The 15,304-nt window shown below is 43.7% G+C and overlaps 1 protein-coding gene across 1 annotated transcript in view; it reads right to left on the bottom strand.

Moving 5' to 3' along the window:
- PKP2 (plakophilin 2) overlaps positions 1-342 on the bottom strand; it is a 41,096-nt gene extending 40,754 nt beyond the window's left edge. Inside the window, 1 exon segment of the mRNA XM_036400201.1 lies at positions 135-342. Within this exon segment, the coding sequence (XP_036256094.1) occupies positions 135-342 (208 nt within the window).
- Between the last annotated feature and the right edge of the window lie 14,962 nt (positions 343-15,304).

Genomic DNA, 15,304 nt, shown 5'->3' with positions numbered 1-15,304 from the left:
AGAGGCGACAGAGCCACGATTTTGATTTCCTGCCGGAGCAATCCGCACGCCCCAGGGCCGGGCAGCCCCGGGGCCAGGCGGGTCCCATCCCGGAGCCGTGTCCCGGATCCCTCCCGTCCCGGGCGGGCACTCACCATTGTACAGCGAGCCCCGGCTCTTCCTGGCCAGCGTCTGCTGGACCTGCCGCTGGATCCGCAGCGCTTTCTCCTCCCCGGCGCGATCTCCCGACAGCTTCAGCCGCTCCTCGGAGGGCAGCGCCAGGCTGGAGCTGTCCAGCTCGCCCAGGATCTGCTGGCCCAGCACGGTGCGGATGTAGCCCTGCTCGGGCCCTGCTCGGGCCATGGGCTCGGCTCCGCTCGGCTCCGCGGACCTGTTGCGCCTCCGCCGCTTCCCCAGCGCCGGGGCCGAGCCGCGCCCCGCCCGCCGCACAGGTGCCAGGCACGGCCCCCTGCCCGCCCCGCCCCGGCCCGCGGGGACCGGTTCTGCCCTGCCCCGCTCGGCCCCGCGCCGCTATTCCGCTCCCCTGACCTGCCCACGGGGGGAAAGGGTCCGGCGGGGCTGCCCGGCACAGCACAGCCCAGCCTGGCCGCAGCCCAGCCCAGCCCGGCAGAGCCCAGCCCGGCACAGCCCAGCCCAGCCCGTCACAGCGCTCCCCGGCACAGCGCTCCCCGGCACAGCCCAGCCCAGGCCGGCACAGCGCTCCCCGGCACAGCCCAGCCCAGCCCAGCCCAGCCCAGCCCGGCACAGCCCAGCCCAGCCCGGCACAGCCCAGCCCAGCCCGGCACAGCGCTCCCCGGCACAGCCCAGCCCGGCCCTCGCCAGCGGGGAGCGGCCGCCGCCTCCGGGAAGCGCCGCCTGTCCCCGTCCTCCCGCCGGGGCAGTCCCGGAGCGGCTGGGGCCGCGATCGTGCGTGTGTGTGTGTGTGTGTGAGCGTGTGTGTGTGTTTGTGTGAGTGTGTGTGTTTGTGTGAGTGTGTGAATGTGTGTGTTTCTATTTGTGTGTGTGTTTGTGTTTGCGTGTGTGTGCGCACGTGTTTCTGTTTGTGTGTTTGTGTGAGTGTGTGTTTGTATTTGTGTGTGTGTTTGTGTGTGAGTGTGTGTTTCTGTGTGTGTGTGTGAGTGTTTCTATTTGTGTGTGTTTGCGTTTGTGTACGGGTGTGTGAGTGTGTGTGTGAGTGTTTGTGTGAATTTGTGTTTGTGTGTGTGTTTGCGTGTGTGTGTTTCTCTTTGTGTGTGTGTTTGTGTGTGTGTTTCTGTTTTTGCTTGTGTGAGTGTGTTTGTGTTAGTGTGTGTTTGTGTGTGAATTTGTTTGTGTGTGTTTGCGTGTGTATGTTTCTGTTTGTGTGTGTGTTTCTGTTTGTGTGTTTGTGTGAGCATGTGTTTGTGTGTGTGTTTGTGTGTGTGTGTTTGTGTTTCTGTTTTTGTGTGTCTTTGTGTCACACCCGCCGGGACACCGGCTCCCCATGGCACATGCACCCCCTGTGAACAAACACACGGACCCATTTTAAACGCATAAATATCTGCTCTCCTCGCGTGCCGTCCCTCACAGATGCTTTGCATCACGGTATATATGAGGGAATTCTATGTTCTTGTGCCTTTACACATTGTGTACCTAAGTTTCAGCCTGGAAGTAGAAGATGCTGTACGCGCGGTGCTCCGTGCTGCGCAGACCAAACTTTCAGGCGGGAGTGGTTGTAGGGCTGCTGGTTTGGGAGGTTTTCCTGCTGTCTGGGTTTTTTCCAGGCTGCCCTAAGGGATTGCAGAGAGGTGAGTTACAGCCGCCTTCTCTCCGTTTGGTTGTAAAGAGGTGATGAGGGAATTGCTCAATTAAAGCTCGGAAAAACCCCGGCTGGCTCTGCCCCTGCTGTCGTGAGCGAGCGGGGGTTTGTCCCTCTGAAGTACTGCTGGGGGAAGGCTGAAATTCTCACACCATCTCAGGACATAGCTTGGGTTTATGTTCAAACACTCTACCCAACGGTGGGTTCAAAGGAGGAGGAACAAGGGAACGTACGGTGCTTTGGGGAAAGGAAAATTCAGGTTTTAGAAAAAGAACTGGGCGATCCAGAGTTGCACAATTAAAAAAACTCTCAAATTCCAGCAAACTAGATGTAGGTATAACTAATGTGGCTTTTAACTTCATGTATTGCTATTTTAGAGACAAGGGACTCAAAATGAGCTGTTGAAGCTTTTTTTTTAGCCAAATTTCAGACAGCAGGGGGGGTACACATGGCTGGGGAGGAGCTGGGGTGATCTTTGACTTAGGGTTCACTGCAACATAAGAAACTGGGAACCTTCTCACAAAAATCAGGATGGGGAGGAAGAACTGGCTCTGCACTTCTGAGTCCAGAATCCTTTTACCCCTGATTTTTACTCTTTGTCTCTCTTCTGTTTTTTCATTAAAAGGAGGAGGGGGCTCTGGCCCTTCTCTGAATTAAAGTCACTCCCCTTTGTTCTAATGTGGCACCCACAGGAGAGGTCCTGCTAGTGATACATGAGAATAGTTTCACTGGTTGAGGGAAAATAAATGAGTGACACGCTCCTTTCCTTATAAACGGGGGAAAATTATATATTGGAGCAGAAAGGTTGGAGATGGTGGGGTGGAGGGGGGAACCAGCTGGGAAAGAGGAGCAGGAATTTGTGGAGAGGGGGAAATTGGAGGTATGTGGCAGAATGACAGATAACAGTGGTTTCTCAGGCATACAGCTCTTTTTGTTGTGCAGTAGGACAGGACTAACTTGCACCCTGACCTGTTAATAAAGCTGTGTTCATGTCATCAGTCAATCATACACTCCTGATGAATATGGGCAGAATTGGGATGGACAGGAAATAATTGTAACAGAAAAGTGCAAGGGTGGAAAAAAGAAAGAATGGAGAGGATAGGGTAGGAAAAACAATGGGGAAGACACATCACAGCTAGAAAGGAATGTAAACTATGTCAGAAGCTATGTTAGACCCTTTTGCTGACATGCAGACAGTCACAAAAGCATTTCCAGTAAACAATAGATACTTCATTCTCAGGCAGTATGAGTGAGGAGATTAGAAATAGTCTAAAAAATGTGAAACATTTCCTCCCCTCCTCCTTTTCCCTGCCCTCTTCTCCATTCCTGAACTCCAGCACAAACATGAATTCTAGATAGTTTTTATAGTCAAAACAAATTTGCTTTAACACAAACTAATGCACCTGAAATGGATTTAATATTTAGAAAAAAACTTGCAGAGGGTGCCCTCAGATGCTGCTGACACCACAGAGAGGTTTACAAGCTCTTGGCACGGTGGCATCACCTCTGTTGAATTGTTATTAACTTTATTTAGCAAGTATGTGCATTTATTTGTGCTTGTGAGATCTGTGGCAAAAGAAATAGCAGTTTGCTCTAGGCTTTAAAATCTTTAATTATATTTCTGAGATAGATTTCTCTCCTTGTAACTAGGAGTGCTGACTGGAAAGTTGGGGGCAGGGAGAGAGAGGAGAAAGAAAGAATTTTGCCTGCACAGCAATTCAGAAAATGCTTAGCCAAGATCTGAAATAGAAATGAATTAAGGTTTTTTCTTAGCTGAAGGAAATAAACAAATATCATGTAACTGATTGCCCCATCAATTCCTTGAAGTGGATTCATTTTGGATTAATATCCCATCTCAACTGAATTAAAAATAAAAACCCCAAGTCTTTTGAGAGTGAAATACTTTAGCAGTGTCATCTGCAGGCAGAAAACAACATAGCTGGGACTATCCCTAAAAGATTGCAACTTGTGATACATGTTTGCTCATTAGATTTTTGAAAAAGAGAATTAATTACAATGCAAGTGCTGATTGAGGGATGTGAAACACCATATAAAACATTTGCTTTCAGCCCAGTGTCTGATGCAGTCAAGCAGATTAGGAAACCTAATTTTTTTTATAGGACATATTTCTTATTCTTACCAGATGTTCTTGGCCTAAACCAAAAACATTTCTCCATCAGAAGTTTCCCACAAGTGATATTTATATGAAAGTTGTGGTGATTTGTGCTTTCACTCTTTTTTCCTTCCCAGTCCCCCCCCCTCTCTCTGTTAGGACTTATGGAAGCAGCCAGGTTTGTGCCCTGGAAACAGCTGATTTTCAGCTGCAGGAAAAACGGGTGTGTGTATGAACACTGATGTGTTCATTTAAATGTGAAACAGCATCTTAAATACACCCAGGAATAATGTGTAGGACCGCAGAGAAAAGAGATTGCCATTCACTCAAGGTTTGGTTTTACCCCGGTTTTTATTTTGGATCCCGTGGCTGAAGGTGTTGTATCAAAGTGTTAAAAACGAGAGCAGGCTCCCGGTACTAAAGTGATTTCAGTATTTATTGTAAGAAAAGAAAGGCCTAAAGCAAGGGGCCTGGGCTGAGCAGGAGCGCTCCTGCTGAGGATGCTGCAGCGCCGGCGCTGGGGCTGCTCAGCAGCGATGGCCCCGATGGAGCAGCACACATTCAGTGGGCCAGAAGCCCCTTTTTATCCTGGTTTTTGTCCCTTTGGATTGGTTTCTTTTTGGATCCTTCATTTGCACGAAGGTTTAAGGCGCTGGATTGGCCCATTACAGCTCTGTCCAGGCTGGCTCGGGGACTGCTGCACTTTACTGAGGTGTGTTATGGTACATTGTATTTCTTATAACTACCCTTTAAACCCCTTTTACAATGTAACCACCAAACTAACTTGTTTAACAATTATCAAATATTTTACAACGGTTTCTAACCCATTTTTAACATAAGTACCGGCTAGTCAGGAAGAGCAGGATTTTTTCCCTACCCGTGTCCTCCTCCCTCTGGTTGGATTTGGTGATCCCGCCGAGGGAAAGGGAAGGGACCCGCTCCTCCCGGCCGGGAGAAGCGCTCGGAGGAGCGAGAGGCCACAGTGCCACCGCGTGTCCCCTCTCTGGAACGGCACGGCCGAGCCGCCCGGCGCCAGCCCCCGGCAGAGAGCGCTTGGAAAGAGTTAACTGCGCGCTTTAAAACCGCATTTTGTTGCAGTTTTGTTTGGATCTTCTTCCAGTAACATTCTTTTTCTTTTTCACTCTAGCATCGTTTTTGGAAACAGAAAAGAAGAATATGATCTATTTGGTCCTGGAGGATAATTTAAAGTAAATATATATATATATATATTTTTTTTCTGAGACACCTAGAGGAAAAGTGCTATTTTTACATTGATAAAATGAGTGTGATAGAAGTTCTCTGCTTGTAAGAGATATTGCAATAATTGAAAGAGATATTGCAAGAAATCACAGCCCATTTATTGCAATGAGATTTTGCAATAAATGGGCTGTGACTGAGGCTGATATAGATGGAAAATGAGATGATTGGCTCTCACAATTAAAAGATCACTATTGTGTGAATATTAAGAAAAGCTTTAGTGATGTACAGTTATGTTATTGCAGTTTAGATGTCCTCTGTTCTCCCCACAGTTCCTTTCCCCCCTGTACTGTTGCCATCAGACAGCCTGGGCTGTCCAGGACAGGTACAAAGAGGCTGCACAGGTGTCCCTGGCATGGGGCAGTGGGGAATGGAAAAGCTTGGGGGTGCTTAGGGGGGCAGCACGGCAACACCTGAGCTCCAACCCAGTTACAAGCAAGCATCTCCACTGATCAATGGCAAAGAGGAGCTGACAGACAGACTTTGGGAGGGGCCAGGGCTGGCTGATGCAACCCCCAGGGGTATAAAAGACTGAGCATCCATCTTGAAGTGGAACTGGCCATGTGGTGTGTGTGAGGGGCAGTTCTCAGCACTGCAACTTTTTCCCTTTGTTGTATTTTTGTTAAGGTTTAATAAACCTCTTTAAATTTTCAAAGTGAGCAGTTGTCTCTCACAAGGCTCTCTCCCTGACCTAGACAGAGTTCAAAGGAGCAGCAAATTGCCTGAGGAAAGGGAAAGCACAGTCACACACACATTATGAAAATTATTCTCATTGAGACGTCACACACCTTCGCTCAGTTCCATGAGGTGGGTGTGGAACTGCTGGTTTTGAAATCCCAGGCCATAGCCCAGAGCTGACTAAGTGACTTGAGCAATACCAAAACTGCTGCATGGCCATGAGCTTTGCTTTATGTCTCAAGAGAGCCAAGGACTGCAGATAACAGTGGCTCCTCAGGCTTCTCTTTTTTATTGTGCAGTAGGACAGGACTTGCCTGCATCCTGCCCTCTTTAACAAAGTTCATTTCATCACTCAGGCCTCGATTTGTTTCTCCCTGCAGCTGGGGGTGTTGGTGTCTATCCCACCTGGAGCAGGGAGGCAGGTGTAGCTCCCAGGTAAAACCTCTGCCTGAGCCACAGTCTGAGGAGCAGCTTTGTGTGGTGTCACTGCCACAGAGTGACAGATCTGATGGCAATGGGGTGGCGCTGCCAGAGATCTGCTGGAGAGCTTTGCTGGGCTGCTTTCAGCCCAGCAAGGGCTGAATGTTTTTGAAGGCTGCTTTCAGCCCAGCAAGGGCTGGATGTTTTTGAAGGCTGTGCCCAGCACAAGTCGTGGGGTTAGATTGCAGTCTCCAAGAGAAAGGGTGACTGCCCTCATGTACAGTGACATCTGTCCTCTGTGATGCTGTAAAAGGGTTTTGTCACAGTGAAGGAGGCAGCAGGAACAGAGGGAGCTGAGACGAAGTTTTTAACATGCCTAACTGTGAATAATCCCTGTGGAGCTTCCCCAGATAGATGGGGAATGTTTTAGTTGATAGCAGGCTCCTCTGCACTGTGGGTAGGGGACAGTCTGGCTGCACAGCCCCATTGGGAAGATATTTTCCAGAGATTAAAACTGGAGGAGACAGCATTAATCTAAATTTTGTCTCCCAGCTGATCCTTTTTGTGTGGCAGGACCACCTGCATGCTGTGGTCTGGAGGCGGGGTGTCACAGACATCTTTTATGAAAAATCCTTTCCTTAGGATTTTTCCTCCTGAGAAGCTGAGAGGCCTCAGGAACAAAATGTAACCAATGGTTATCTGCTGCTGTGGAATGTAGCAGGTGGATCTGTGAATGGCATCATGTGGTTGTTTCTGGTTAATGGCCAATCACAGCCCAGCTGGCTCAGACAGAGAGTCCAAGACACAAGCCTTTGTTATCATTCCTTCTATTCTATTCTTAGCTAGCCTTCTGAGGAAATGCTTTCTTCTCTTCTTTTAGCATAGTTTTAATGTAATATATATCATAAAATAATAAATCAAGCCTTCTGAAACATGGAGTCAGATCCTCAACTCTTCCCTCAACCTGAGACCCCTGGGAACACCGTCACAGTGGGGTGCTCAGCACAAGTTCTGGGGGAAGGTGGCAAAGCCCCTTCTGTCCCAGCCAGTCAATATCTTGTGGGTAACTTTCCCCTGGCTGTGCTCTTCTTGCCCAGTTTATCACAGCAGGCTCAAGGCTTGCTGGCAAAGCAGACAAAACTGAGCAGCAGGAAAATACGGGCAAAGCTGGTAATGGTGCATTTAAGCATCAATAAAGTAACAGCATGGCCCTGTCCGTGTGTTGGACTGTTGTCCTGCTGACTCAGGCAATTGCCTGTGCCTAAGACTTGTTCTCTTGCCCTCATTTCTTTCCTTTCCAAATCCCTGTGCTCTGTTTCATCCCATCATTTTAAGACTCTCACTTTAACAATCAAGTGTAATATTTAAAAGAATGTGTTTTCTTTTTCATTCTCCTTTTTCTGCCTCAGAGATGCACATAAGCAGTTTTTGGAACAAAGCTTATGCCCTGCATCTGTCAGTCCTTGAGTCATCTGGGAGCTGGGAAGACAGCCAGGAAAGATGTGGGAAGACACATTCAAATGGTGCTATCAGATCCTGTGCTATAAAGAGCAGCAATCCTGACTGTCTGCAGGGCTTGGAATGAAAGGGATGGAGTGGGGCTAATTCCAGGAAGCTGCAATCACTGCTTTGGGTAACACTCTTATTCTGTTGTCTCAGGTGGGGATACTTTGCCAGGCATTAGCATTTTGGTAAAAGAATGTGCTGCATATGTAGGTGGAGGTATAAATATTCTGAAAGCGAGGACACTGGGGTTTATTTGTGTTTATTTGAGCTGTTATTGAATGCAGTAGCACCTAGAGGCTCTGAATTTTATCAAGGCCCTCTTTCATTGGGTGCTGCATGTGTGAGAGTGTTTTGGCTTCCCCTTGTGCTACAAGGAAACAATACCATCCAAATGGCTGGTGTCTCATCTTTATATACAAGGCAGGGATGGAGGAATTAAATGTTTTTCCTGAAGAAATGTGGTATCTCAGAGACTGAAAACCATCTCTTATTTTTTGGCTCATAATTTTGAAATGTATGAGATGGGGTTATTGAGGAAAGTATTAGAGTAACATTTTAAAACACTTTTATTTCCCTAGTGTTAGTAAAAGAGTTTCCCTTGGCCATATTTCCTCCATCAAAAAGATCATAAAACTTTGAGATAAAACTACATTTTTTAAAAAATAAGAACTGTCAACAGCTGTCCTTCAGGCAAAATGAAAATTTGTATTTTCGTTAAAATATCCTAATTTATTTTCCTTTTATATTTAGCAAAGTTATAGAAATAAGTGCTAAGGGGGCTTGAGAATATCTGCTCATTTTCTGCTGTAAAACAGGATTAACTGTATCTAAAAATAACAGATATCTTCCTAATCTGCTTTTAATATATTTAATGCGTGATGGGAGACTATTTCTGTATCATTTTGTTGATCCACGACCTGAGGATGCACACATGAAAGATTTGTTATAAAAGACACTCATCTGCATAATACCAGGTAATGCATCCATCCTCCCCAGTCACCACGAGAGAATGACAGAATGCACTAAAACTTACAGGAGGTGAAGCTGGAAGGGCACTGAAGTGTACTTGCCTGTTCATTGTGGAATTCCTAACTGCACAAAGCAGGCACAAAGCTGCCTGGCCTCTGTTCCTGGGGAAGGAAAACCTCAGTTGGGCTCCAGCTTGCCAGAAGACTTTATAAGCAATCAGAAGAGCTTATAAGCAATCTGTGTGTAAGGCCAGCAAGGACTGCTGTCAGGAGCTGCTCCATGACACAATGACTTCCCAGCAGTTTAGGGAGTTTTTTTTGGGGGTGGGGTTTTTTTTTGGATCAATCAGGTTGATCCTCATTTTATGGGCACATTTTTTGTTAGTGAGGTCAGGAAAAGCACAGTCCAATCTGATCCTGGCTCAAAATAAATGCAAACAGGTTTGCAGTAAAAACTTGCCTGGTTTCCTAAACTTTTTAAGGTTTATAACTCTTTCTAGGTTTTGCTGTTAGCACAATGAGTGGTGGGTATAATACAAGGAAAAAGTTAATACCCTAGGCATTTCCAGCAGGGTTTAGGGAGTGCACAAGAGCCATGGCTACCCTACTAGCCTACCATGCTGTCATGGTGGCCAGCAGTGGATGTCTGGTATAAAACCAGCGCAAAGGTGGAACAGTACTCCCTGAGCATCCTTCTGCAGCTTACAGAAATGTGCAGCTCAGGGGTGTCTCCAGCCAGAGGCAGTACCTTTGTGTTTAGTTGTCTTTAATGATTTTCCCCCATTCGTTTGAATGATGCCTTTTTGCATGACTATTGCCCCTCTGTGATAGGTTATACAGCTTAATTAGAGAGTATGGGGAGATACATTCCCTTTTGTGTTGCTCCAAAATGCTGGATGATAATTTCATTTGATGTAATCTATTTTTGGTATTATGACAAAAAAAAAAAAAAAAAAGAAAGGAATTAGAGTTTCTTATTCATCCTGTCTATTCTACTGATTATACAGTTCACTGTTATGTTCCTCTGAAATTGGTTTTCCAGGCTGAAAAGTCCTCTAACCTTTTCATCTCCCTTTCTCTGCAAATTGTTTCAGATTGTAGGTCACCTTTATCAACCTTCATTTTTCTTGCTCAACTCTACAATTTTTAAGATGGGATGCCAGAACTGCACACAGCATTTAAGGTGCTGAGACACCTTGGACTTACACAGTGATATAGTCATTATTTCCTTTCTTTCCTTGTTTTCTTTCTATTCTGTACCTAATAATTCCTTTATGTTCAGTTAGCATTTCTGGCTGCTTCTAAACAGACATTTTGAAGTCAAACACTAATGCAGAGGATTTTTTTTTTTTTGACCTTCACATTCCTTGAAGAATGTTGAATATAAACACATTTTAGTGGTTATTACAGAGATAGTCCTTGATAGTAACATTGTGACATGAGCCAAAAATGCCACTGGGAAGGGAGACAAAATCAGATGCTCCCCCTTAAGTTGCCTGACTAGCTTATCCATGAAACATTCCTGCAGAGTGTCTAAAAATACCAGAGTGACATTTAAATGTACATAGGAGTAATTAAATTCTACTATTATGATGGTATTTCCAGTCCTGGCAGACTCTCTGAAAGGGATTTTTTCTTAGTTTGTCCCTGTGGTTAACTGTCCTGATCTTGACCTGGATTAGTGCTAATGTGTAGACTTTGCTTGAGATTGCTTTTAAATATTTTGCCTGACACAGCTGTAGGAGATTTGAGATTTGCAGTTGGCCATCAAACCACTGCTGTAGTTTTGGTGGTCTTGCACAATGTCCATGGGGCTTTAGAATACACATCAGCTTTGATGATGAAGGTCAAGTGTGTAAACACAGTTTAAAATTGTGATGGTCTAGAGGAGTAAACCAAAATATTTGTTAGAAACAGATTTCTAACCTGTAGAGAGGAAGCAATGGATGAAATTGCTTGCTTTGTTCCAAAGACTGCAAAGTGTTTCACTTGTGTTCATGAACCAAACTTGACAGCATCACCCACACAGAGAGTTTGGCACTTAGGGCCTTCCAGCCATCTGCAAAATGAGATGAAACCTTGAGGGGGGGTTCTTACAAACATTCTCTAGCTGTGGCTTGATCAATATACTCAAACACTCTCCTGCCTCCCCTTTGCTCCCCTGTTGCATAATAAATTCATGTATACTTATCTGGATCACAGCACCTGCCATCTGTTGATCCAGGTGTTAAATGTGGACAGTGGAAGTTCTCTGTGCCAGTCAATTGTTCCTTGCTATGTGTTGCTTCTCCTGAAGTCAGCTATCATTGTCATGTTAGCAGGAGATTTGGATGCTGCTGCTTTTTTTGCCAGTTTGTGGAATCTTTTAGATAAATTATAGGAATATGTGCAGACCCATTGTGCTCCCTGTAGTATCCTGATTCATTTTTAGATTCATGAAGACTGTAACTAGGAATTTCCTTCTCTGTGCCAGCAGACACTCTATTTCACTCCCCTTTGGCAACTCCAGGCCATCATTCCAAATGACAGAATGGGATAAAGTGCTTCCTGAAAATCTGAAGTAATGCTTCCAAATACATCCCTGATGTGAAGCCACTGTCAGTAATGCAGATACAGCATGGATGGATACTGTCTTGGCCTCCACTGAATCTGTTTCATTTGGTTTTGGCAACACACTTGAGATTTTTTAAAATGAATCTGTAAGTCTCTCCACAATCTGAATCCAGTCTGGCTGATCTTGTTCAAGTTTTACTTTTTTTTTTTGACATTGATGAAAATTAATTGATCCCTAGACATGCTGTTGATACTAATTTATTTCCTGCAGCTGCAAAAAGCCCTTATCTCAACAGGCAATTTAAACTGGAATATTCAACCCAAAAGCAGTCTAAGCAGCAAGGACATTTCTTTTTTGTTTAGATCTTATTTGGAAGAAGGGACTGCACAATACACAGTGGCCAGTAATTTAACTGGAAAATCTTAACTGGAAAACTGTGGACATCTTCTGTTACTGACAGATTCGTTTCCTCTCTGAAAGCCCTGCTGAAAGTTTTCCCCACTAGATCTGGAATCATGTGCAGAGAAAGGTGGGAATTTCGTCCCCAAACTCTGTTTTTTTTAACAAGGAAAGAGCACCAAAGGCCTTCAGTTGCTAAATCACTGTTTTATTTAGAATGTAAATTAATCAATTAGGGCATCACAGTTGTTTTAGGACATTTTTACAGCTGAAGAGGATGAACTACAATAAATCTCCTTCTTGACCACTCTGATCCTTGCGGGTCTGTTTGTTTCCCCTTGCCCATCAAGAGGACACTGCAGAAACTCCTGCAGCCTCCTCTGCTTTGCTAGGAAGTGCCTGTCTCAGGGTGCTGTGCAATGCCAACTCTCACATAGTTTGTTGCCAAAATGATAGGTTCCACTTCTTTTTTTTTTTTTGCACTTTCAATAAATGCTTTTGTTCTTTCCTTTGTGGGGGGTGTAGCAGCAGCTTGGTCACAGGGTGAGAGTCCAGGCTTGCCTTGCTGCAGCTGCTGGAAAATGAGAAATTTCTCTTTTATTGGGTTGGTTTTCTGTGAGATTGGCAGGTGAAGGAGCAGCACCAAATCTTCTGGCAGTGGCTGGCAGGTGACTCAAGTTGAACAGGTTTGTTCTCTCTTGCAGGCTGCCCCTCACTTCTTTTGGGGGTCTCTCCTGTCACTGCTTTATGCCTTTTTCTCCTTTCTCCCTCTCTAAAGTGTTCAGTACAACTCAGACTTCAGTGGCCCAGATGAGACAGACCGCGCTCTCTTGCAAGATGCTAAAAATAAAAAAAATCCACAGTATGGAAAGGAATTTAGGTTGTTTCATCAAATATATATAGGCAAACATACATGTAAAATGCATACATCCAATTTTATGCATTTTAAATGGAAAAGAAGATGAAAATTTGTGTCTGTAGAAATTACAGTCAGTTGGAAAACATGCATGAGCTACTTTCCATCAGCTTTCCTCTCACTACTGGGATCCATCAGTAACAGTTTGTTTATTCCCTCCTGGACTGAGTAATTTAGCTCCTCTTTTCTCCATCATAGGGACATGGCTGAAGAAAGGCTCTGTCTTCTATGCTGTATTCCATAGCTCTGAAACAACATCTTAGCAATAGCCCAAATCAAGAAAATTGAATACTGTTAATATAGATCTCTTTATGTTGTATCAGCTTCCTAGGATTGGTTTTTTTTCCCTCAGTTTCCTCTCCTTCCCCCTTATGAAAGCTGCTCTGGGCTTTTTGAGCCCCTGTTCAGTGCTGGGCTGTGCTCTGTTTTGAGCTTTGGCAGTCTATTAGTAACGGGTGATGTGGCTCTTCATTTTTTGTGTATGAGCGCACAGAGGAATGCACAGACAAGCACAGACTAATGCTCTCATTCCTCTGTCCAGGGGAGCTCACTGGAGAGGAAGAAACTCTGGATTTCTTGTCTACTCATGGCTATGAAATAGGACTGCAAATTGTTTTCTAGGGATGTCGAGGTTTTAATCAGTTGCAATTTCAGCTGGACAAAAAAATCCAAGAACAAATAACTTACAACATGAAGAGCATAGATCTGTGCATTCAGTGGTTGTATGTGGGACCAAGGAATGCATGTTTCATCCAAACCAGAGTAGAAGTTTGACACTTTTTCATCAACAGATTTCCCAAGCTGTATCAGTACAGAGGTCATTGTATCTTTTCAGGCTGTTTGCAATAGAAGTGGGGGACCAAAATGCCCCACAAATTCCCATCATATTCATGGGAATTTGGCTATATAAAATAAAAGAAAAATGAGATTTGGCCATATAAATAAAATAACATGGCTGCACTATATAATGTTTGGCTTCATGTAGCCACACTTCTTTCCTCTGAAAGCCAAGGTGTGACAAAGGGGGAGTGAAAAAAGGTGAAAAAAAAAGAAAAAAAGTGAGACTTGCATCCTTGTATGAGGTGAGATTTGTCCATGTCACAGCCTGTGTCCACTTCAAGAACACTCTGAATCTATCTTTTAAAAAATAACCTCAGTAAATCAGGCTAACAGACGGGACAGCAAAAAGCTGCATGACAAATCCAAGCTTGCCAGTTGGAAAATGGAGACAATAGAAAACCACAGGAGATCTCACTTTGCCTAAAGTCATACAGGTCTTGAATCCTGAGATCCAGTCCGGACTTTGACCCTTTTGCTGGCAATTTCTTTGTTCTAAGTGTGAATTTAATGGTTCTTTGAGCCATATCTCTTGTATTAATCATCAAATGGCAATAATGCTGTTCAGGTAGTTAAGAGCCTTCTATCCCTGCTTTTATCTCTTCCAGAAGGAAAAGTACTCAAAAAGACAAATTTTATATTTGTATTCCATCTTATAAAGGATAACTATATATTATGGGCTTCAGTGTGAATAAAAGTGATTAAGAAAAATAAAGATTCTGTATATCAAACTGGGCTGTTTTGCTGAAACTTAACTACATTTGTCAAACATATGATCTTCTCTGTGTTCTCCAAAAGCTGATTTTTAATTACTGACATTATTTCTTGGTTACTGTACATAGAAGAAGAGTGTGACTGCACTTGTCAGCCACTTTTCCTACACAGAGTTGTTCCTTTTCAGAATTTATGTACTCTTGTAGCATACTGAGAAAGAAATTAAAAAGCACAGAGATTTAATCTTTGAATTAAATCGCAATTAAAGTTGCAATTGCTCAAAGTGTTATTTTCCTTTTTCAAACTTAGTAAAAGGTTACTTGGAATATAGCTAATGACAATTTTGAAGGAGTTATGGGAAAATGTGCATATATAATACTTGACTTCAAAGTCACATGAAAACATTGCAATTAAGTTCTGTGAGACTCACTGAACTCTTTGGTTTCTCTATGTGCACACTTTGCAGGAAATGTTGCAGGCAGGAGGAAAGATGGGGAGCTAAAGACTGTGGCTTACCTTGAGCAAGGTAAAATCTGCTTCCAGCACAGAGATGGAGAAAGAGCCACATTTTCTTTTTACATCAAGAGGAAATAAGTAAGAAATGATGAAGAAAGAATAATAAAAAGAGATGGGAAATGATGTTAGATTTATTCACACTGAGAATAGAGCCTTCATGAATTGAGTAATAATAGCAAGAAAGTATTTGGACTTGGGGTTGAATCAATCTACTGCAAACTTTAACGAACTTTGAATTGTGTCTCTGTATTGTTAGTGTCTTTTTAATGGAAAATAATAAAAGATTGGAAATATAGGCAAGTTGCATGTTACAATAAGCACAGTAATGAGACTATAAATATGCTAAATTATTGTAATAAAAATAAATCTGAAAATGTAAAACAAACTTCTGAAAGTAGAATATGTTAGGATATCATAAAATGTCTCATTAAAAATTTGGATGATTTATTTTAAAATTTATACTTCTAAACTTTTTACTGAGACAAATAATAAAGAAAAATGACAATTTCTGTTTGGTCACACAGGCCAGTAAAAGTTTTAAGGAAGTTATTTTATGCAAGAGAGAAGGAAGGGTGGGTTGAATTGATCACACTAAAAACCAAAATAGGGATTCATAAAGTACTAATGAGCCTGCATGTTTCATACCCAT

The sequence above is a fragment of the Molothrus ater genome, chromosome 5, assembly GCF_012460135.2.
Source record: "Molothrus ater isolate BHLD 08-10-18 breed brown headed cowbird chromosome 5, BPBGC_Mater_1.1, whole genome shotgun sequence".
In the NCBI taxonomy this organism is placed as follows: Eukaryota; Metazoa; Chordata; class Aves; order Passeriformes; family Icteridae; genus Molothrus; species Molothrus ater.
The sequence above is the reverse complement of the archived record's forward strand: the minus strand, read 5'-3'. Positions and strand labels throughout refer to the sequence as shown.